The sequence below is a fragment of the Hyaena hyaena genome, unplaced genomic scaffold (assembly GCF_003009895.1).
Source record: "Hyaena hyaena isolate Hyena2069 unplaced genomic scaffold, ASM300989v1 scaffold_464, whole genome shotgun sequence".
NCBI lineage: Eukaryota > Metazoa > Chordata > Mammalia > Carnivora > Hyaenidae > Hyaena > Hyaena hyaena.
The window spans coordinates 202047-226537 of record NW_024081096.1 but is presented as its reverse complement, the minus strand read 5'-3'; the positions used below and the strand labels follow the sequence as shown (position 1 = coordinate 226537).

At 39.0% G+C, this 24491-nt stretch overlaps 1 protein-coding gene and 1 long non-coding RNA gene across 3 annotated transcripts in view; one reads left to right on the top strand and one right to left on the bottom strand.

Moving 5' to 3' along the window:
* Nucleotides 1-5776, bottom strand: part of TMEM184C (transmembrane protein 184C) — a 34436-nt gene extending 28660 nt beyond the window's left edge. For both annotated transcript variants that reach the window (XR_005532009.1, XM_039253769.1), the window contains exons 1-2: nt 5494-5776; nt 5065-5284 (exon numbers count right to left, since the gene is read on the bottom strand). Coding sequence is in view for 1 of the 2 variants with exons in the window: in XM_039253769.1 (XP_039109700.1) it covers nt 5065-5284; nt 5494-5525 (252 nt within the window). In the remaining variant the exon portion in view is untranslated. The remainder of the gene's footprint in view (nt 1-5064; nt 5285-5493) is intronic.
* A 139-nt stretch (nt 5777-5915) lies between these two features.
* Nucleotides 5916-24491, top strand: part of LOC120246307 — a 90898-nt gene continuing 72322 nt past the window's right edge. Inside the window, exons 1-2 of the long non-coding RNA XR_005532010.1 lie at nt 5916-6090; nt 7393-7547. This is a non-coding gene — a long non-coding RNA (uncharacterized LOC120246307). The remainder of the gene's footprint in view (nt 6091-7392; nt 7548-24491) is intronic.

The window sequence follows — 24491 nt, the reverse complement described above, 5'->3', positions numbered from 1 at the left end:
TAGCTTATTGTCTTTTATATTTGATTATTGCATATTTGATGTATAGAAGGTTTAAAATTTTCTGCAGGTCTAAAAATCTTTTTATGGTCTACTCCTTTGCTTTTATGTTTGGAAAGTTAAAATTCTACCTGCATTTTCTGTGAATTTTATTGTTATCCAACATGTTACTGAGTATTGCCTAATACTTTTATAAGTTTTTTATATGCATTGTCTTATAACCCTCTCATTTGATAAGTACCGCCACAACCACTGTCCAAGCCAACAGTGTTAAATACATGCTACCCCTCTTATATCTAACAATATCAACTCAGGATACTACATTTTAAACCCATATATAATTTTTGACTCCCCCCAAACCTAACCACTAATAGCCTAATGTGGACCTTACTGGTAACATAAGTAGTCCATTAACACATATTTTGTATGTTACATGTACTATATACTGTACTCTTACAATAAAGTAACCTAGAGAAAAGAAAATGCTATTAAAATCTTGAGAAGGAGCGCCTGGGTGGCTCAGTCAGTTAAGCATCCGACTTCGGCTCAGGTCATGGTCTCACAGTTTTTGAGATCGAGCCCCCCTGTTGGGCTCTGTGCTGTCAGACCTTGCTCTGGATTCTGTGTTTCCCTCTCTCTCTGACTCTCCCTTGCTCACACTGTATCTCTCTCTTAAAAATAAACATTAAAAAAAAATTTTTTTTAATCTTAAGAGAAAATACATTAGACTGTATTTATTGACAAAAATGTGTGTATGTGGACCTGTAGTAGTTCATACCCGTGCTGTTCAAAGGTCAACTATACAGAAAGTCTTGAACGCTGGAGACCAATCATGATACTAAGTGAAAAGTAAGTACATGCAGGTGAAGATTCTAAAAGGAATGTAGGTATAATCGTTTTCTGGGGATTTTTGCTTGGTTCAGTTTATTTATTTATTTTTTAATATTTACTGATTTTGAGTGCGCACAAGTACACATGAGTGGGGGAAGGGCAGAGAGAGAGGGAGAGAGAATCATAAGCTGGCTCCACACTGTCAGTGCAAAGCTGAACCCAGGACTAGATCCCACAAACCATGAGATCATGACCTGAGCCAAAATCAAGAGCTGGATGCTCAACTGCCCTAGCCACCTAGGTGCCCCTGTTCAATTTCATTTAAAATAGAGTACTGATGGTCCCAGACTTACATAGTTCAACTTTCAATTTTTTGACTTTACATTGGTAAAGAGACTGTACTTTGAATTTTGATCTTTTCCTGAGTTTTTTTACTGTATGGTATGATACTCTTTCCCTAATGCTGGGCAAGGGCAGGGAGCTACAGCTCCAGGTCTGCCACACAATCATGAGGGTAAACAACTGATTTGGCTTCCTCAACTTGTGATGGGGTTACATCCTGGCAAACCTATCATAGTTGAAAATACCCTAAGTCAAAACTGCATTTAATGCACTAACTCTCCCAAACATCATAGCTTTAGCCTAGCCTACCTTAAACATGCTCAGAATACTTACATTAGTCTACAGTTGGGCAAATCATCCTACACACAGCTTACTTTAGAATAAAAGTTTACCTTCATGGTTGCATGCTGACTGAAAGCTATGGCATGCTGCTCCTGCCTGGCATCATGAGAAGAACATTATACTGCACAGCACTAATCCAAGAAAAGATCACAATTCAAAATCTAAAGCACAGTCTTCTACTGAATGTATACTGCTTTCACATCATCATTGTAAAGTCAAAAAGTCATTAAGTCAAACTATCAGAGCTGAGAACCTTTTGTACCCATACGGCCATTGTTTTTCACTTTTAGTACAGTATCCAATTACATGAGCTACTCAACACTTTACTATAAAATACACTTGTAGAGGATTTTGCCTCTATAAGCTAATATAAATGTTCGCAGCACATTTAATGTAGGCAAGGCTACATCCCTATGTTTGGTAGGTTAAGTGCATTAAATGCATTTTTATCTATGATATTAACTTATGATGGGTTTATCAGGATGTGATCCCACTGTAAGTCAAGGAAGATCTGTCTTCATTTTAATGATGACCTAAAACAGTAATAATAATGATAGGAACGTATTCTAGATCTTCTCTATTGTAAGGTGATAATTAAGATCAGTATTGCCACATTTGTTTTTATAATTGCCTTAGTGCCAACTTGGTGGTAGACCTAAGAGAAAAACGGTGTGCTTGTTATAATGAAGAACAAGTATCCTTAGTGTGCTGTAAAAAAAAAAAAAAAAAAAGTTTTCAAATGATCATAAAATGAGTAACTAAAGAAACTGAGTCATTGAGTCAGTATAAAGATGCCAAATTAAAAAAACTCTTGCATCATAGAGTTAGTATCATTTTTTCATTGCAAGTGGTAGTTTCTTAAAAACATCTGTCCACATTAATGCCATTAATTTGAATCACTGGTTTTATAGCTGTTTTGATTTCTGAGCTATCTGAAAAGCTACATGCATAAGAAATTTAATCTATTTTGGTTGTGCACAAATTTAAGTAGTAAAGTAAGTAAACATTAGGTATTTGTAGGAATCATTTTTACCTTTATTTTAATTTGACACTTATTTCTAAATAAATTATTCACACTTGAGACACATTGATATGAGGCTATCATTTAACATAATTAAATTTATCAGCCATAGGCAGGCTTGTTTTGCTTCACAAAACAAGGAGGAGATAAGTAGCATTAATTTTTTTTCCCTAAGATAACTTGAAGTTGGTAGAAAAAACCATTAAAGACAAACAACCAGGAGTGAGTTAACTGAACCTGAACCAAATGTTTTAAAAGCAGAGAGGAGAGTGCAACGAGAGTGTGCTCTCTGGGCCCAATCCTCCTGAGGGGAAGACTGGAGCACTTACACAAAGAGTAGCTACTTAGAGCATAAGTACACGTAGGGCAGGGTAAAATAACTGCAGAGTGAGTAGTGTGACATTATGTGTGCATTTAACTTACGTAACCTCCATTATACACACTCAGCCAAGTAAGAGACAGAAATAATTCAAGTAGGGCAGATGGTCATCTTGCCATTCTAATAAATGAGTACATGCCCCACAATGGGCATGGGATAGGCTCTTAGGAACTTGTTTTCTACAATCTCAGTTCCCACTGACTTCTCAGTGTGAGCACTGTGATTCTAGTGTTCAAAGACAAATGTTTTTCATATAAACCTGTCCCTAAACATGTAAACAGTTTACATGTCTTATTTTTACAGTCTTGTTTCTTCCCTGCCAAGGATACTTAAAAATTCAGTCTTCCATCTCTATTTCTGCATCCTGACATGGACCATAAGTCACTGTAACTCAGGCACCCTTGACCTCTTAACTACCATAGAGAGCTTTCTAACTTTCCTTCACTTCCACTTTTCCATAGCTGGTAGTGGTCTTGTCAAATGCCTGCTGGTTCATTTATTAGATCTTTATTAGTTTCTTCCATAGCATGGTAGGGTTTTTTGTTTGTTTGTTTTTGTTTTTTTTGGTTGTATCGATCTCTACCACTAAGTTCCATGAAGGTAGGTGCTAGATTTCTATCTTAAAAAAAAAAAGTGATAAAGCCTGATTTATCACTGGGATGAAGGAAAGTTTACAATTTTTAAACAGGGCAGCAAGGTGACATTTGAGTACAAGACCTGAAGGACATAAAGGAATGAGAATACCATCTAGGAGAAGACAATGCCATAAAGGGGGAACATTTAATGCAAAGGTTCTAAAGAGGTAACAAAAGCCCAGGTTTGAGTAAAGTGTCTGTGGTAGAAGCCCAGAATTGAGGAGAGAAAGTAGAGGGGGAGGAGGAGAGGGTAGTGTCAGATTATAATTGGGCCATAATGGCCAGAGTTAGGGATATTGTTTTTTAATCTGCACTTGGAGTGACTGAAAAACTGGGAAGAAGGACATATGTAATATGACTTCTGCTTTAATTAGATACTTTGGTTGGTGAATTGAGAATAGTCCAGGCAAGACATGAAGAGAATTTGGTTCAGGGTGTTTGCAGTAAAGACTGCAGATCCTTAAAAGCTGGCACTGAAAAATTCTAGTTAATTCTAGTTAACCAACAACTAAGAGAAGCCTTAAACTAGGTTGATATTATACATATTATTAGCCTAAAAAGTAGTTCCTATACCACACTCCAAAAAAATACTTCAAAGTAAGAAATACCAATTTGTATTAAGATGTCTGTACTTGAATTCTGGTTGACATATTATGAGAATAACCTAAGTATCTTAACAAATGGGAAATATTTAATGTAGTAGAGTATTATATTAACATTAAAAATAACTACATGGGCTACACCAATATGGGAAAGTCAACAAAATATAATTTAGTGAACATACAGAAAACAAAAGTATATTAAAATACATTTTGTTTAATTAAGTAAAAATCATTTCCATAACAAAAAGCCAAAAACAGCCATGGTCTCACCATTGCTCTTATAAAATAAGTGTTGCTAAACAAAAGTACTTGCTGGTTTTCATTAACTTAGAATTTAAAATTCATTATACAATTTTTACAAGGTACCTATCTTAGTTGAGTATTTACCTTGGGGTCTTCCAGCTTGTAGTATTTTACTGATGTCATAATAAGAATATGACATCAAAAAATACACAAGGGATTTTTTTGCAAAATCTTTATTGGTTTAGAGCTAGCTAATTTCCAAGTAAAAACAAAGTTAAACCAATCAGAATCCTTTAATTGAGGAAGCTAGTTAAATGCTAATAAAATTCAATACATGGTTTTCAAGGTAGTCCAATATCTGAACAGATCAGATTTCAGGAATAAAATAACCTTACTTTCAGGGTTTTGATGTACTTGAAAAAGAGTGCTCTTCTAAGCAGCGATCTTAATATAGTCTAACTATTTTCTCGACTTGGTCCTCCTTCCACCAGCAGCACGCTTTGAAAAACCGTGAACAAGAAACCAGACAGGTTTATGAACTAAGACCGGGCTTGTTTACATGAGATTTTCAGGATATCAAGTCTGGGGCATCTAGGGTAAAAACGGGCAACCTTAGATGGGCAGGACGGTAGAAGAAAGGGTAGGGAGGCCGATGGTGAAGGACCCTCTTACCTCTAGCTTCTGTAATTCCCACACGCATAGGGGAACCGCAACCACTATGGACACCAGGTAGATGACCACCGCTAAAGGTCGAATCCACTGTCTCCAGTTCCTCCAGGTACACGTGCAAGGCATGTTTTCGCATAAATCAGCTCCAAATGGCAAGGAAAAAAAGCTCGATGGAGATTGTAATGGGGAGCCCTGTTCTTTGGTTGTTTTGTCAACTCGCATGCTACAGAGAAACAGCTGTTAGGCGACTTTACCAGCAGCTCGAGCCGCCTCCTCGGCCCGTGTTGTGCTTTCTGCTGCTGCTGCTGTCGCCGCAACTGCGGCCGCTCAGGGTGCTACCAGGGAGCAGTGCGGGAAGCATCCTTTCTTCCCCACCCCGCATCCACCCAGTTCTTCGGCGGTGGAATACCCGGGCGGAGCCGCTGCCCTCACCTGGGTATCGCCCACAGCACCGCCTGCACCATGGCCTCAACAAGAGCGGCGCCGACCAGGACCGGCCTCTAAAGACCCTGCATACACTTCGGTTCTGCCCCGCCGCTGCCTGCCCACTTGCTCTTTTCTGGGGCAGTCGAGCTTCCTCCCTTCCGCACCTGCAGGCGTCTCTTCGCCCGATTTCGCTGACAGATTGGAGGTGAGGACTCAAACCAGCGGGCCCCAGGATTTCCTCACTCACTCCCACGGGACATCCCCACAGCGGAACCCTAGGCCAACACAGGGCTTCCGCTTCCGCCCCCGCTGTTTGAGGTTGCTGATTCGTCGACAGCGCCAAACTGGGCCCGCCCCATCCGCCTCACTTTACACTCTCTGATTGGTCATTTGTGGGGGGCGGGGCTGTAGAGAGGCGTAGCAAGGCTAGGAGGTTGGAAGGAGAGGAGGTGGGTAGGAATTGGTGGAATTGGTACCGGTTGCCTCAATGGCCCGTGAACAGGATTCTGAAATCCTGAAAGCTGTAAGCATTGATTGAGAACACTTGAGGAATACCTACTACGTTCTCCTGCCTGACTGTATTCCAGCAATGAGAAAGTCTGGGTAAGACCTTAGAACTGAGCCTTGTGTTCGTACAGAAGATCTCCGGTTCTCTCTGTGAGTGGATAGGAGAGTGGGGGGAATAAGAGAAGAATGGAAAGTGTCCTCCTAGTTTTGTATCAGTTGTTACAATTGGGGGGGGGGGTTGCTACTTAGTTATTTGTGGATTTTGCAGAAAATTCTAAAGGTAACTTAATTTTAGAAGCAACTGCAAATACTAAATATCCTTTTCGCATTTAGAACTCGTGTTAAAAACGAATACATTTAAGTTTCAAAAGGTTTTGACATTCCAACTGACAAAGATATTTTATATGCCCACAGCTTTTAGGTAAACCTATAGAATAAATGGCAAATAGGATCTTAAAGCCTTTTAAAACCAACAAAGCAAACAAATATCAAACTTCTCAATTAGCTATCCAAATGTGCCCTCTATTGTAATTCTCATGTCCTGAGAGGCAGGCATTGTACTAAATTCTTCATCTACATTATATCAGTTGATCTAAATCCAGAAAAGCAAGCAGTTTTCCATGTTACAGATGAAAAAAAAAAGTTTCAAGTGGTTTCGTAATTTGCCTTTGTTCATTGAGCTAGTTAGTGGTAGGGCTTGAATTCCAACTTTGTTCTCTGGATTCCAGAGGTACTGCTAAGCATTTGACTTGTCAGACACACCTGGCACTTGAGAGTTTCTGACTAATGACTGTGGACAAGAAAACCTCAGTATTGAGTACACCTAGCCTGGAATTCTGAGAGAGGCTTCGAGGGAATGCTATCTTCCCCAGTGCCATTTGCCTTGGCAAAGCCTAGATCTGGATTTCTGCATCCATCCTCCAGATCTTTAACATCTCCATTTTCCAACCTGGCCTCTTTTAATACAGACTGCATTCTTAAAGGGAAATAGGCCTTTTGTTTATTCTTCCTAAGGTAGTCTACAAAATCAAAGTAGTTCTTTATTTCCTGATCATTAAATGTATGCATATTCCATTGTTAAATTTCAGAAAATAGAAGAATATAGAAAAGTAACCCTTACTCTACAACCAAGTGTAACCACTACTTACTTTTTTGATACACTATGTATCTTCCTTGGATATACTGCACACATAGATTGTCTCTACGCTTTCAGCCACAGTCATTGTCAACTTTAATAGTCTTCCTCATTCTTTCTCAGGGGCAAAACTTTTTTACCTGATTTATGAAAACTTTCTTCATTTTGTTCCCTGTATCCTTATGGGATTCATGTTATATTGTAATGTAACAATATAACATATATCCTTATGGCATTCATAATTACTTATTTGTCTTTCCTAGGAGCAAGCCAAAGTTAGAACTATCAGAATAAAGCAAGAGATGGAAGAGACCAGCATGTCAGATGGACGAGTGGTTTTGCACACCAGTTTGTGAACTGGGGTTCATCTATGGTGAAGTTGCTACAGATTGGCAGAGAAATAAGAAAAAAATATATAGTGAGTTTTTCATTTAGTCAAACTTAAGGACTATGCATTATGTTGAAATTGTTCATTCTATTTCTATTATCCAATGACAGTTATAGAGTAATTATTTTCTAAATATTTTTCTTTGGAGAGTAAAATGTTGCTAACTATATTTTCTCCCATTTGGTTTATTTTACTTTTGAAAGTTTTCTTGGTCCACGAAATTCTAAAGTCTAACAATTACTGAGATAGAGAATGGCCACCAGTTTCAGCAATCATAATGCCAGTGTGATTCTAGTTTACTTGCTCTATCTGCTATATGTATTCTCTGTATTCTTTTTGGATATGACTTAGTCTGACACTGGGGGTGGATCTGAGCTTAATGGTGTTTGGAAACTAAGAAGTGGTTATAACTAGCAGATGGTACTAGGGCCAAAAGTAAGATATTATTCATTCTTGGTGCAGTTTTTATAGATGAAGTGAAGTTTCTGTTTGTCACTGTAGTATATGAAAACAGGTAGATGGAATTTTTCCATCCATGGAGAATATGTTTGGGTTAGTCTGACTTAAAATCATGTTAATAAAATCACTTTGAGGGAACCTGGGAGGTGGGCACAGCTGTTAATCCTTTGGCATGTGTCTCCACATCTCTCTATATAATATGTCCTTGGTGGTTTTAAAATATGGCTATAAGTTCTTTGATGTTCTTTCCATGAAAAGGCATATCTTGGATCCTTTCCTCTTAAATCTGGATGGGCTTATGATTGATTTATACAATAGAAAGTAGAGAAAGTGATCATAGTCACCATATGTGACTTCAGAGGCTAAGTCATAAAAGGCCATGCTACCCCATCTTGTCTGTTGAAACCCTTGCAAACTTTTGCAGCTCTCAGCCATCATGTAAGAAGTCTGACTTAACTGAGTCCCGTGTGTTGTGAAAAGCCCAGAGCCCTAGGGAGACCCCTTGAATGTACTCTGATTGACAGTCACAGCTGAGCCCAGCCCTCCAGTTAGCCTAGGCGCCAGATATGAGAATGGAGAAGTGGATTCCAGATCTCAGCCATTTAGTTACACCTCAGCCTTTTCAGTCTTCCCAGCTGAGGACCTAGACCTGTGGACCAAAGTGAGCCATCTTGCCCTGTCTTGTCCTCATTCCTGACCTGAAGAATCCACGATTTTATTTTATTTTATTTTATTTTATCTTATTTTATTTTATTTTTAATATTTGATTTATTTTTGAGAGAGAGAGAGAGAGACAGCATGAGCAGGGGAGGGTCAGAGAGAGAGGGAGACACAGAATCTGAAGCAGGCCCCAGACTCTGAACTAGCTGTCAGCACAGAGCCCGACGTGGGGCTCAAACCCATGAACGGTGAGATCATGACCTGAGCTGAAGTCAGATGCTTAACCGACTGAGCCACCCAGGCTCCCCGAATCCACGATTTTAAAACAATGGAAAACAAGACACAGACTGGGAGAAATATTTGCAAAAAATACATCTGATAAAAGACCGTCATTCACAATGTTTAAAGAACTGTTAAAACTCAACAATAAGAAAACAAAAACTCATTTTAAAAATGGGCCAAATACCTTTACAGACCTCACCAAAGAAGATATAAAGATGTCAAATAAGTATATGCAAAGATGCTCCACATCATATGCCATCAGGGAAATGCAAAGTGAAAAAAAAAAAAATGACTTACCACTACACACCTCTTAGAATGGTCTAAATCCAGAACACTAACAACACCAAATGCTTGTGAAGATGTGAAGCAAAAGGAATCTCATACATTGCTAATGGGAATGCAAAATGGTACAGTTACTTTGGAAGATAGTTTAGAAGTTTCTTATAAAATGAAATATAGTCTTACCATATGACTCAGCAAAAGTACTTCTTATTATATACCCAAAGGAGGTGAAACCTTATGTCCACACAGAACCCTGCATGTTGATGTTTATAGCACTTTTAGGCATAATTGCCAAAACTTAGAAGCAACCAAAATGTCCTTCATTAAGTAAAAAGATTAATACACACTGGTACATTCAAACAATGAAATATTATTTAGCACTAAAAAGAATTGAGTTATCACACTATGAAAAGACATGGAGGATCCCTAAATAAATACTACTAAGTGAAAGAAGCCAATCTGAAAAGACTACACACTATGATTCCAACTATGTGACTCTGGAAAAGAAGCTATGGAGACAGTCAAAAAAGTCAGTGGTTGCCAGATGAGGACAAGGGAGAGATGAATAGTCAGAGTATAGAGGGTTTTTAGAGCAGTGAAAATACTCTATATATTAATGAGTGTATGTCATTATGCTTTTGTTCAAATACATAGAATGTGTAACACCAAGAATGATCCCTAAGGTAAACTGTGGATTTGGGGTGATTTTGTTGTGTCAGTGTAGATTCATCCTTGGTAAAAAATGTACCATTCTGGTGGACAGTACCGAAAATGAGGAGGCTCTGCATGTGTGCAGGGGCTAGGGGTTGTATAGGAATTCTCTGTACCTTTTTCTTAATTTTGTTTTAAATCTAAAACTGCTCTGAAAAAATAAAGTCTTGAAAAGAACCCATAAGCATAATAAAAATGATTGTTTTATTCTCTGTTTAGGGTCGTTATGCATCTGTTCCAGTGAACAGATTACCAAAACCATGTCTCTTGTCTCCATGTCTCTGTCTACTGGGAAAAGGCTTCTTGCTTAGAGTGATTTTTTTTTTGCCTAGAGCTGACTTTAAGTCTGGATAAAGTGTCTAGGGTTTTCTTTTTTAGGAGTAGCTTGCCTTCAGAATTTGAGATTATGCTAACCAATCAAAGAGTTAAGTGAGTGTTAGATTTAAAGGTTGCAAGTGTAGGGAAGGGGTATGAGTAGGTCTTCACATTATCTTGATTTTGTAATGTGTCATTTTCTCTTCTCCCCCAAATGGGAGGGAAAATGATCTACTATGTACCAAATGAATGGGGAAGAAACTATAAGCGAAGCCAGCTGTAATATCAAACTTTAAAATCTGAACTTTGAAACTGAGTATTTTTGACTGTTAAGTTTCAGCTTTACCTACCACATTGTTCAGGCTACATTTTAAGCTTTGTTGAAGACACTATGGTTTATTTATTTATTTATATTTCCTCTATAACTCCCTACGTCTATAACAGGTAAAGCTGTATATATTACATGTATTAACAGATTTCTATGTATATGTCTGTATACCTTTATATACATTTTGATCTTGTCTTTTTTCCCCCTCAAATGCTTATTTATTTATTTTGAGAGAGAGACCAAGAGCAAGCTCAAGTCAGGGAGGGCAGAGAGAGAAGGGGAGAGAGAGAAAATCCGAAGCAGGCTCTAAGCTGTTAGCCAGAGCCAGACTCCGGGCTCCATCTCACTAACCATGAGATCATGACCTAAGCTGAAATCAAGATTTGGACACATAATTGACTGAACCACGCAGGTGCCCCAAGGTGGCATCAATTGACCCCATCTTGAAGAGACTGCTCTCAAACATTTACTGGTTACACTTATAATTTGTTAAGTGTAACAAATATATTAAATGTGAAAATGTATTTAACATGTTCATGTTGAAATGAAAATGAGTTACAATGACTCTGAAAAAACTTCTAAGTATTTCATGTCATTTTGTTTGTTTAGTGGGTCTTATGATTCAGAACAAACTACGGCCTGCAACCCAATTATGGTCTGCAGTCTATTTCTTTATGGCTCATGAAGCTAAGAACTGTTTTTACATTTTCTTTTATTGTGGTAAAATAACATAAAATGTGCCATTTAACTATTTTAAGTGTACAGTTCAGCCATTAAGTACATCCGTCTTATGAAACTATCACTACTATCCATATCTGGATTTTTTTTTGTCAGCCCGAATTGAAACTTTGTATCCATTTAATACTAATTCCTCATTTCCCTTTTCTCCCAGTTCCTGGTAATCACTATCCTACTTTCTGTCTATATGAATTTATTCTAGATAGTTCATGTAAGTTGGATTCATACAATATTTGTCCTTTTTACATCTTGTATATTTCACTTAGCATAATGATTTTTAAAGTCCATTCATGTAGCAGGTATCAGAATTTCTTTTCATTTTTTTTTTTTTGATTTTTTTTTTTAAATGTTTTTATTTATTTCTAGGAGAGAGAGAGAGACAGCGTGAGCAGGGGAGGGTCAGAGAGAGAGGGAGTCACAGACTGAAACAGGCTCCAGACCCTGAGCTGGCAGTCAGCACAGAGCCCGACGCGGGGCTCGAACCCACGAACCGCCAGATCATGACCTAAGCGAAAGTCGGACTCTTAACCGACTAAGCCACCCAGGCGCCCCAGAATTTCTTTTCATTTTTAAGGCTGATTAGTATGCCATTGTTTGTATAGACCACATTTTGTTTAGCCATTCATCTGTCAACGGACATTTGTGTTTCCACATTTTGCCTATTGTGAATATTGCTGTTGTGAACATTGGCGTGTGTACTTTGACCTTTTGACCCTGACCACAGAGCCCTCCTTTCTATCCCCTAATGGTGTCCAGGGCCGTGATGCACACTGGTATACAAAGGAAAATAGGAAATTATTATAAATTTTTTAAATGTTTTATTTATTTCTGAGAGAGAGAGAAAGAAAGAGAGAGAGAGCATGAGCAGGGGAGAGTCAGAGAGAGAGGGAGATACAGAATTTGAAACAGGCTCCAGGCTTTGAGCTGGAGGTCAGCACAGAGCCCTACGCGGGGCTCAATCCCATGAACCGCAAGATTGTGACCTGAGCCGACGTTGGATGCTTAACCGACTGAACCACCCAGGTGCCCTGGAAATGGGAAATTATTATGTTAGTTCAGTGGATGTAGAGTTTCAGTTTTGCAAGATGTAATAGATCTGGAAATTGATTGACAGCAATGTGAACATACCCACTGCTTTCAGTTGGCTCTTACATTTTTAGAGTTGTAAAATAAAGAAAAAAAGGAAAGAATATTTAAAAATGCTTACTATCTGGCCTTTTATGGAAAAAGTTTGCTAACCCCTAATTTAGAGTAAATTTTAAAACCTCTATAATGGCCTGTTATTGCTGAATGAATCTCAATGTAAAGTTCATTCACTTCTTTATTAGAGAAGTATTTAAATTTTAGTAGAGTTTCTCATACTAAATATTTGGGGAACTTTTGTTATTTGGTGACCAACCAACATTGAAAAATCACAGTTTTGATTTTGTTACTAAGAGTAAGATTCACTGAGTTACAAGCAAGATTCAATGATTTTGAGGGATCCTGCAGTAAAGTCAGAATAATAGGGCACAAGGTTCCTTTCTTTAGAGCTCATGTAGAGTGAAAGGCCCCACCAGGTGTAACCGGGCATGAGAGGCTTGAGGCACTGTCCTTTTTACTTTTGATCTACTTTGCTTTGCTTAAAAAATTTTTTTAAATGTTTATTTTTGAGGGAGAGACAGAGACAGAGCATGAGGTGGGGTGGGTCAGAAAGAGAGGGAGACAGAATCTGAAGCAGGCTCTAGGCTCATTGCTGTCAGTGCAGAGCCTGATGCAGGGCTCCAGCTCACAAACCGTGAGATTATGACCTGAGCCAAAGATGGATGTTTGACCCACTGAGCCACCCAGGCACCCCTGGTCTACTTTTCCTTTTCAACTCTAGGTAGGCTATGTCTTTTGAACCCTGCTATGTCCTTAAGGTTGAGATTCCCAAACTTCCTTGTTTCATATCATTGTTGGAATTTTTTCATCGTGTTCTTGAGCCTAAGAATACTGCAGAGTTCCATTTATTAAGTAATTCAAGTCCAAACAACTTAATCATAGACATTCATATGATGTCTCACAAATGTCTCTGTGTTTCTCTGAAAATTTTAAAATATCTCATGGTAAAAAAAAAAAAATCTCATGGTGCCTTGTGAGTTCATTCCAGAGTCCTTTGCCCCTGAGCATGCAGTTTGGGAATTAAAGTCATAGGATCTTCTACCTGGGTTTCTGATTTGCCTTTGTCCTTTGTCCTTGCTTCTTGTTTTATCTCAATTAGAATTTCCCACATTTCCATGGCTTGCCTAACAATAATTTCTGATGGCTTTTTTTACTTAAAGATTTAATTTTTACATTCTTGATTCAGGTTTCTTCCTTTGGTACATTAACTTTTATGTTGGATTTTCATTATAAAGGCTCTGTGTTTAAACTACAAAAATAAATACTTAAATGCATGGAACATTTGCCCTCATCTTCAAAAGTGTGTTACTAGAATTACTAGATTAATGACTGTAGGGTTCTTTAGTTTCCTCACTAGAAAGGTGATAAAGTATCTTAAGCCACCTGATAATCCTTAGTAGTATATGTTGGCCTTTGTCACTCAGGTGAAGAAGATGCTGTGAATTGTGCCAACAACTTGCACAGTAAATAATAAATTACCTTTTCTATAAATTATTACTCACTAGATGAACTTTCCAGTAGGTCTGTCTGGTAGGAAAGTTGCTTTTTTCTTACCTCCATGGATGTTTTATTTTCAGGCTGATTTAAGTGACACTTCTGAAATATCAAGTTACAGGCTAAAAGAAATTTGAAAAACCTTAATGTTAAGTAACATTCAAGAGTAGATAACTCAGAAGATTTGGGAGAGAAGGTATTTGTGGTTAGGAAGAAGATTCTGTGCATTATAAAAATATGAGAAAGGAAAAATGTTTTTATGCTGAGAAATTCTTCTAGGATTTAAACAAGAAGTCATTCATTTCTACATTAGATGCTAGACCGTGATGATCTCTATAGAAAGAAGGCTTTGACAAATTACATGAGGAAAGGAAAATACAAGGGAGGATTTTAGTTTACTGTGGAGGAATAGTTTTCTTCTTCAAATGTAAGGAGAGCTTTATGGAATAAGGCAAAAACTCTTACTTTTCTCATATATTTCAGGCTGTGAGTCACCCTTGTGTAAACTCATGTAAAGCACATGTCCTGTGTGCTTTTGCATAGGTAGGATATGGGGGTGAGAATTATACCTCTCCTGCACTGTTGAACCAGTATTCTGTGTATGTTTAGCTCTAAATGGAGTCCCACCAGGCTTGGGCTAGTCTAATCAGTGTTTTTATTTATGTATCATCTTTACTTTGTAGGAGGTAGAACTAGAATTTTTTGATGCTATTGTGTAAATCCTATGATTTGCGCTTTTGAGTTTTCTCATCTTGATTTTTTCTTCCTGCTTGATACTCTCCCTAGAATCCTTACTAAGTCAGGATATAAAAGTCAGGCAGTTGTCCCAGAACTAACGTCTTTCAACTCCCCCTAATCACGGGTTTTATAATAAGTGTCTCCAGGAAGGAAGACTTGAGTGGCAAAAGTACCTTGTTTGATTTATTTTCTGCTGTTGCCGTAACAAACAATCACAAACTTAGTGGCTTAAATAATATATATTACCTTAACAGTTCTGGGGGCAAAGAGCTAAAACCCTGGAATTGGCAGGGGTAACATTCCTTTCTGGAAGCTCTAGGGAGAGTAGCTTTCCTTGCTCAGTCAAGTCATTGGCAGAATCCAGTTCCTTGAAGCTGTAGGACTAGAGCTTTTGTCCTTGCTGGCCATCAGTTGAGGGCTGTCCATAGCTTCTAGAGGATGTCCACATTATTGGTTTGTGGTCTTCTTCCTCTACCATCAAAACCAGAAACAGTGGGTTGAATTCCTTTCAAGAGTCCTCTCTTCTTCATCTAATACTTTTAAGGACCCATCTGATTAGATTGATACCGTCCAGATAATTTAAAATAATCTCAAGATCCTTAATCACATCTGCAAAATCACTTTTGCCGTACAAGGCAACATATTCACATGTTCTAGAGTTAGGCCATGGACACCTTTGGGGTCCATTATTTTCCTATCACACCTGATGTTTTTAGTAAATGTGATACTGAAACCATCTTCAGTTTTTAGTCAATTCATAGCTGTATTCAGACTTTCTTACATTCACCGATAACTAAGTATTTGAGGACAATTCTTTCATAATATGGAACTATATAGAATAAGGAGATGGAAATAAAGGGGAACATAGAGATGAAGGAAAGTTTTCTTTTTGTCCAAAAAGGAAAGAAAACAACAGCAACTTGAGCATCTTAAAATGCTAATGGGAGGAAACCAGTAGAGGAGGGTGAAGCATGGCAAGCTTAAGGTAATCCTCCCACATCTGTCTGGTCTTCCCTTCTGCCATAGTAGACATGGTGTCATGACATAGGACATACTCACCCAGCTACACAGTACATTTCTTTTTTTTTTTTTAATAGTTTATTGTCAAGTTGGTTTCCAAATAACACCCAGTGCTCATCCCAACAAGTGCCTTCCTCCTTGCCCATCAGCCCCCCTTCCCCTCTCCCTCACCCTCATCAGTCCTCAGTTTGTTCTCAGCATTCAAGAGTCTCTCATAGTTTGCCTCCCTCCCCCTATCCAATTATTTTTCCCCTTCTTCTCCCCCATGGTCCTCCGTTAAGTTCCTCCTAATCCACCTATACATACAAACATATGGTATCTGTCCTTCTCTGCCTGACTTATTGCACTCAGCATAACACCCTCAAGTTCCATCCATGTTGCTTCATATGGCCAGATTTCATTCTTTCTCATTGCCATGTAGTATTCCATGGTATAGATAAACCACATCTTCTTGATTCATTCATCAGTTGATGGACACTTAGGCTCTTTCCATGATTTTGCTGATGCTAGGACTTCCAGCACTATGTTAAACAACAGTGGTGAGAGTGGACATCCCTGTCGTGTTCCTGATCTCTCAGGTTTTCCCCGTTGAGGATGCTGTTAGCTGAGGGCTTCTCATAGATGGCTTTCATGATGTTTAAGTAAGTTCCTTATATCCCAACTTTCTCGAGGTAGACAGTACATTTCTCAAACCCTTTGGAGATAAAGTTCTGAATAGTGATTAGGCGCCTCCAGTAATGCATTCTCTGTTACTCAGAAGGCAGAATGAGGTGTTCAGCACAGCTGTGGTCTTGTAGCAGCATTCTGGGGCTCATTGTGAAGAAGCTGGAGGCAGGGGAAGCCTCTTGATTTGATTCTCCAAACCCATTATTCCCCCTCAGAAAGCCCGGAGGCCACTTCCTTCACCAAACATTGGGCAAGAGAGCATCTCTGCAGGACTCTATCCTGAAATCTGTAGTTGACAGTGGGAAATGCTACAAAGGTTGCATTTCCTGATTACAGTGGGAAAATGGAATTTCAGAGGGATAGAGGCTAGGTGGTAGATTCAGCAAAGATCTGTTTAGTGTGGTCAGTCCAATGAATCAACAGAGAATAGTAATAGGCATGTTTTGAAATAACTGGGCAGCCTACCCAGGTTCTGCTTTACATAGAAAGGTTCCACTTTGAGCTCAGCTGGGGAGAAACTAACCCGACATCACTGTTTGGATTCATGTCTTCTTATCAGGTGCCCAGAACTAAGCCAGTGTGTAGATCTGAAGCCCCTCAACAGAGACGGGGGCAAGCGAGCCTCTGATAAAGAACCCTGCAGCACACCCATAGGTGTATACAGTGCATTTCCTCCACAGAGTGGAGAGCTTTCCATAGTCACCTGTAGCTATTTACTCAGGAGACTGTGCACTGAGGAAAGAGAAATACTCAGAATTTCTGGGAACTATTACATACTAATGCTAACTTTACACTGTTCCCCAGAGGCCCAAAACACTACAAAAGTCCACTAAAGTAGATGCTTATGGATGTCGGGCTTTAGATAAAGTCTTAATTCAAATTCAGCTAACAGTGGGTCTAGTGGAACTATAGACCACTAGTGTTTTATTATAGTTTGTTATTACGGTCATAGAATATATGGTGTTTATTATTTACAGTTATAGAATATATGGTGAGAACACACACACATGTACTTGATGACTAACAAAGTGCCATTCTCTGGTTCCCTGTCCTTCAGAGTGAGGGCTGTTACAAAAGGAAAAACCATCTAGAATCTCTGGAACTCTTCTCACACAATATACCAGCTGGTAAGCAATACTTCTGAAGGGATTGTAGAAAGCACTACTGCCATAAAAACCTTGAGAGAAGCTGGGACAGTGATTCCTATTATACCTGTATAAAATGTTTCTATGTGACCAGAACAAAAGGCTGAAGCACCTTGAAAAATGTTAGATTATTGCAGACCTAATCAGATTATGATTAGTTGCAGCTATGGTTTTCAATATATATTGACTAGAACAGCTCACCACCCTAGCACCTGATATGTGACCAACAACCTAGCAAATGTATTCTTTCCCAACCCACTCAGGAGCAATTTGCATTTATACAGCAGAGACGAAGGTATATACTTTATTGTGTTTTATGAAACATCACATTTCTCTTTTACATTGATTATTACAATGTTAATTGAACCTAGTGAGCAGGAAGTAGAAAAAATATATACCAGAAGGTGGGAGATAAACTGTGATAGTTAAGGGCCTTGCTCCCCCCCCCCACACACACTTTTTAAGTTTATTTACTTATTTTGAGATAGCATGAGAGAGCAGGGGAGGGGAAGAGAGGCAGGGAGAGAGAGGGAGAGAATCCTAAGCAGGCTCTGCACTCAGCATGGAGCCCCACTCCAGGCTCAAACTCATGGACCGTGAGCCAAAATAAAGAGTCGGGTGCTTAACCGATTGAGCCACCAGGTGCCCCAAGGGCCTTGCCACTTTGATGAAGTTTCAAGGGGTTCAGTGATTCAGAGAATATTAGGTGATACCTTCTCCAGAGAGACCAGTGGCAGTACCTTCCCCTAACCACCACAAAGAAAGAGGCTCATTGTTAATGATTTCCAGATTGTGGTGACCACCTATACCACATTTGGGCATTCTGCACCAGTCCATGAGATAACCCATAAGCTGCCAGTTTTCAGTGGGTCCTAGAACAAGAACTAGCTTTGTAATGGGTCCAGGCTGACAAGCAGGCTCACATGCCTGCTGCGCCTTATGGCCTAGCAGATCTAGTGACATTGGAAGTGTGCCTGGTAGCAGAGATGCTGTTTGGAGACCTTGGAAGCCCCCAGATTAGACAGGTTTTGGAGGAAGTTCATGCTATAACTGTTCCTCATTTGAAAAAGCAGTCTGTAACTCGTTATTGAGTCCTGATGGAAACTGAACATCTGACTTTGGGACTCTAAGTGACTGGACAACCTAAACCACCCATCACAAACCAGCTATTATCTCAACACTGAACCGCAACACCGGGCATGCCCAGTAGCATTCCATTATCAGACACAAGTGGCAGTTCTACAGCCTGGCCCTACCAGGTCTGAACTGTTAAAGCAAAAGGCTCAGACTTCAGACTTACTCCCACTTGCAACCTAAAATATTAGTCACTACAGGTGCTTTACATATAAGATACAGGGAGTTGGTGGGCGGGGGGGGGGGGGGGGACAAAGAAATAACTAACATAAAACACAGCTGCTGCAATCCCCCACGTCGAGAATTTCAGGAACTGTGGTTCTGGTAGTGGCTCAGGAGAAATGAGAGAGGTTGTGTAGTCAAGTGGGCTGTTTATCAGGGTGCGTGAATAGTTTGTGACGTGGTAGCTCTTCATCACTTGTGGCAGCCCTGACTTACCTTGTGTGGTGCTGACACATACCCAGATTTCCTCTCTCTCCGGGACCCGGAAACATTACACTTAGCTGTCCCCCTTACAGGAGGAGGCATGTGGTTCTGGCCAATAGGTTATGAGTGAAAGTCATGTGTGTCACTTTCAGGATGCAATATTTCATTGCTGGTATAAAACCCTCTAACACTCTGTTCCCTTCAACAAATCTTGCTAATTGGAGCAGCTAGAATGATTCTAGATAACCAAAGCCTGGGCTCAGTGGGGCCACACTAAATGAAGTCAAGGTGCAAAAGTTTCCTTGGCATAATGCAGATGGAGGAATCTAGAGACTTTGGGACTAGGGGTGCTAAAGTGAATTTTTCATGTGCAGTCCATTCAGTCCCCTACCCTCTAACTATGTCGCCCTCAGAAGGGGCCCAGGGAAAATACATTGGTAAAAGAAGTACCACCCTCTTTGGAAAATGCTTTCATGGCTATCATCTGTAATTGTAGCTGATACTGAGGAATAGCACACTTAACATAGATTTCCTAAATTTGCTGAGGTCGGGGCGGGGGGGGGGGTGGAGGAATCCAGATGTGACATAACCCAAGTAGCAGTACTTAATGATCAGAGGAAAAGTGATTACAGTTAGTACAAAAGGCAGCAAGGCTGATACAGAAATACATGGCTTCAGGGAGGTTGCTTACTGAGATGGTATCACCAGCTAGACCCCAAGACCTGCTTTTTACTGCTCCCTTGCTTGTATCCACTGACATTTGTCCACATTTGCCCTTAAGCTTGTCTTTCCAGCTTATCTCTTAATTCAGGCAAAGACTTGAGGTGCATGGCATCTTGTGATGGAAACTGAAACTACCCTCAAGCAGTAACAACTGCCTGCACAAAGTTCCACCCAAGTGGGCCCAGACCATCCAGACCAGTTTTTGAAAACTGTTTATTTATTTTTGAGAGAGAGAGAGAGAGGGAGAGGGAGGCAGAGAGAGACAGACAAAGGATCCAAAGTGGTTCCACAGCAGAAAGCCTGATGTGGGGCTCTAACTCACAAATTGCGAGATCATGACCTGAGCTGAAGTTGGACACCTAGCCGACTGAGTCCCCCAGGAGCTCCCCATCCAGACCATTTTAAATTAATCTTGACTCACACCTGCACAGATGGACCATGAAGTGACCAAAGGTTACCGTTACCTCATTGTAATACTAAAATCTCCATCCAAGGAGGAGCATAAACCTCCTTTACATAACATACAATATGTATATATAGGCATGTTTCCTTAAAGCTCATGTATCACCTTATGCCCACCTTTATGATGACATAAGCTCCTCTATGTAAATATTCATCCTAACCTTAAATAAAAGGAACCCATTCACCCTTGCTCAAGGAGTCATGGCTTTGGAAGTTATTCTGCATGATCTCCTTATTTGCTGCAGATAAAGTTTACTTTGTGTGACAATGCCACATGGTATAGTTTCTGTTACTCATCAAGGAGTGAATTCAAGTTAGTTTGGTTACATTGGGAATCCTTGGACTCTTAAGGACTATACTGTTTTTACCCCGTTTGCACACTAACAGATTAGCCTACCAGTTTCGTAGATGCCAATAGACGATATGAGGCATGTAGGTCAGAGACAAAGAACTTTTCTACCCACACCACAGCAGGCATTGTGAGTTGCACATCTGCATTGGTTCTCTTACCTTCCAAGTCCCACAGGTAGGGTGGAAAGGTGTCAGTGTATGCTGTGAACGAAATGGGTTTGCATCACAGCTGAGGAACTCCAAACTTAGAATACCCCAATCTTTTATAACAGCATTCAAGCAAACCTGCTAACCTTTGCCCTGGAGGGAGACCTTGTCTTTATTATCCTGGTCAGGAAACAAATGTGCTCTTTGCTTGAAAGGAGATATTATCTCTACATTCCAAGGCAATTTGACTTAGAAATCCTTGCAAAGGTGGTTCAGAACAAAAGCTGATAGAAAGCAAGCAGAAATGTTATAATGAATTGTCCCCTAATAAAGATTGAAGTAGATAGCCAGAAGTACTTGATTTGTATCACCAAAAAATTGTACATTTGGTGAATAGAGGCCTGGCTTAAGTCAACCTGACAGAATTACTTGCTTTCCATCCCCAAGACAGCTGTTAGGCCTGGAGCCACATACCCCTGAGGTGAGGCCAATATGCCCTTGAGGAAGGTCTGAGATAATACTGAAGGTGTGTTCCATGAATCTTGTCTCAGATTTATCAAGGAAAGCATGGAAAAGGTACAGGGAAACAGCCACACTTGTTGTTATCATCAGACAATTATTTTGAATAATTGTCAAGGAGTGTGGAAACCACTGGGGGTGGTTCAGTAACAGGGCAAAAAGGAGGAAGTAGTTGCTGGAACCTGAAGACAGAGAGGCTGTGTGGAATAGGCCATCTAAAAAGAGTTATGACCTTCTGTGAAGGGATAACCTCATTAAGCGGAGCTGAAACAATGCTCAACCTCACTTTCCTCCCTTTCTTTGATCGTCCATTCATGCCCTCTATTGGCCAAACTGGAAGCCAGAGGACAAATAGTCTCCCAGGGTACAGACACAGTAGAGAAGGGCAGAGGATGGATATGGAATGACAAATGGAAGAAATCCAACCTAGCATAATGAAATAACATTAAACATAATACTTCAGCTTAAAATATTCTGACTCCCCAATGCTTCCATAACTGGCTAACTTTTTTTTTTATTATGAGAGGGAATGAGCTGGAAATTAGGTGTTTGGGACATAAATCTGCCTAAGTTTATATGATAAACAGTATTGTTTATTTTTATTCCATACCTATATAAATATTAATGATTTACATCATTTTACTTGCTAGTGTCCTTCTGAAATTGGCTAATACTTCACCATCATCACTCCTACTTTACCCACAGAAAGTATGATCTGTTATGATTTTTGAATATGCCCTCATTTTCATGTGACCACTGAACTGGCCTGCTGCAGATTTGACCCAATTATTTCAGCCATTTTCACGATTGATTCTCATCACTATGGGGTGAATGCACTGTGTAGCCATCTACACTGATTATGAAGGGGCTCACAGTGACGGGATTCCAGGTGCCATAGCCTGGTCATTCTGCAGAGAAACATTCTTCTCAAGAATCAGTTTTAAAAAATCAGCAGAAGGGAAGATGCTGAGATTTTCAAATTCTTTTGCATTTGACTTTTCAGCCTCACTGTCACCAGAATTTTAATAAGCTAATACAGTAGGACAGGTGTCCTGGAGTAAATGCCCTGCATCTTTGGAAAGAGCAAATGGGGGACAATATCCAGATCTGAAGTTTACAGCAACACCGAACTGACCATATGAGTTAACCTCAGGGAGCCCTAATTGCCCAACAATATTTTCTGAAAGAGGTGAAACACAACAGTGAGAGCAAATTTTGAAACTTGGAGACTAGTAAAATTTTATGCAAAATATGCCAAAGTGAATCTTGGTGGTCCAGTTTTCTTTCTACTTACAGTTAATCCTTAACATTTCTAATAATGAAATTTTCTTATATCTCATTAGCTATACTTTCGTCATCTTCATGGCCTTAAAAATTTTTAGCTTTAAAAGGGGACTGTGGTTTCTTAATTGGGTTATTTTAAATTTGGGAGTGTGTGTGTGCGTGTGTGTGTGTGTGTGTGTGTGTGTGTGTGCAGTTACAAATTCTTGCATCTAGCAGGGTTTTGTTTTTGTTTATTTTCCCCCTAAGATGTTTTATAAGAAAGACACTTTCTTATTGTGGAAGACTATTGATATAAACTAATATTTCTATTTATAACATTTATTTTAAATGTCATATCTAATGTATTAGATATAATATTTATGTAATATATAATAATACAATAACATTGTATATCTTATATATGATCATATTTAAATTAGTTGTATTATATTAAAAATTATACAATAATGCATATTATATATGATACCTATACATACATATAATAATAATTACTATTGTGGAGGCTACATAATCCATTTAACCGCTGATTTAAAGAAAAAGATTTACTTAGTCTTAACTAACAACTCTTTCTTCCAGAAAAGATTAGGAATCTTACAACTTATCTCTTTGCTGATATTTTCATCACTTTTTTCTTTTACTTTTGCTTAACAGGAACCCATTACACATGTTTCTCCAGCTTTTCCATCACAGTACCCCTAGAGTTAACATATGTTTCCTGGGGTCTAAAATAGTACCTGAAGTTACTACAAGGAAGAAATTTCTCTCATTTTATGTTTTTAAGATTTTATTTAAATTCCAGTTAGCTAACATACAGAGTAATATTAGTTTCAAGTGTACAGTATAGTGATTCAACACTTCCGTATGCACCTGGTGCTCATCACAACAAGAGCACTCCTTAATCCCCACCCCCCACCCCCACCCTTCTGGTAGCCATCAGTTTGTTTTCCATGGTTGAGTCTGTTTCTTGGTTTCCTCTCCCTTTCCCTTTGCTCATTTGTTTTGTTTCTTAAATTCCACATATGAGTGAAATCATATGGTATTTGTCTTTCTTTGAATGACTTATTTTGTTGAGCATAATACTCTCTAGCTCCATTCATGTTGTTGCAAATTACAAGACTTCATTCTTTTTTATCTCATTTCATGTTTTGTGTGTGTTGAGTCACTATAGTGTACACCTGAAACTAATATTACACTGTGTTAACTAACTGGAATTTAAATTAAAAAAAAAAAAGGCTAGGGCTCTGTTTTACACACTCACTTTTTTCCATTATGCCTGGTAAGTACTTTATAATAGCATGCTCAGTATATATTAGTTATTGTTGATAATGAAATTCTGGAAGGAAAAGAAACAATGAACTTTAAAGCTATTGTTCCATTTTTGCTTTGATCTTTATTTGTGATAGAAGGTTCTTGAGTCTGAAGTAGTGTCAGTAGCAATTTATATGATTATATCAAGTATGGGTTTTATTTCAATTATGCTAAACTAAATGAACTGGAAAGTGAACACAGCTTTGCTCTTGCTACAAGTAAGGAATTAAAAGTAGCTTTTATTGTATTTACTGCAGTGGATGATCAAGAGTGCAGGAGCTCTGTGGAATAGGAAAAAGAGCTCTGTACCAAGAGTCAGAACTTTTCTCTAGATGTGTATTTTAGGTCTCCATTTTGTGTCTCTGCTACTTGTGAAATGGGAAAGGAGGTAGTACAATATGGCATAGTGGTTTTTAAGAACTTAAAAAAAGGGGGGAAATGCAGTCCTGGGGGAAAGCCCACATAATGATATTCAATAATAATGATTGAATCCTCATCACATACTATTCAAATAAAGCTACTGGGATTCCTTGACACATCAGAAGCCACTGGTATAGTATTTGGAGTGCAGACCAACCTTACTACTTATGACTTCTAGGACTTCTCATAAGATATAATTTCTCTGAGCCTAATTTCCTT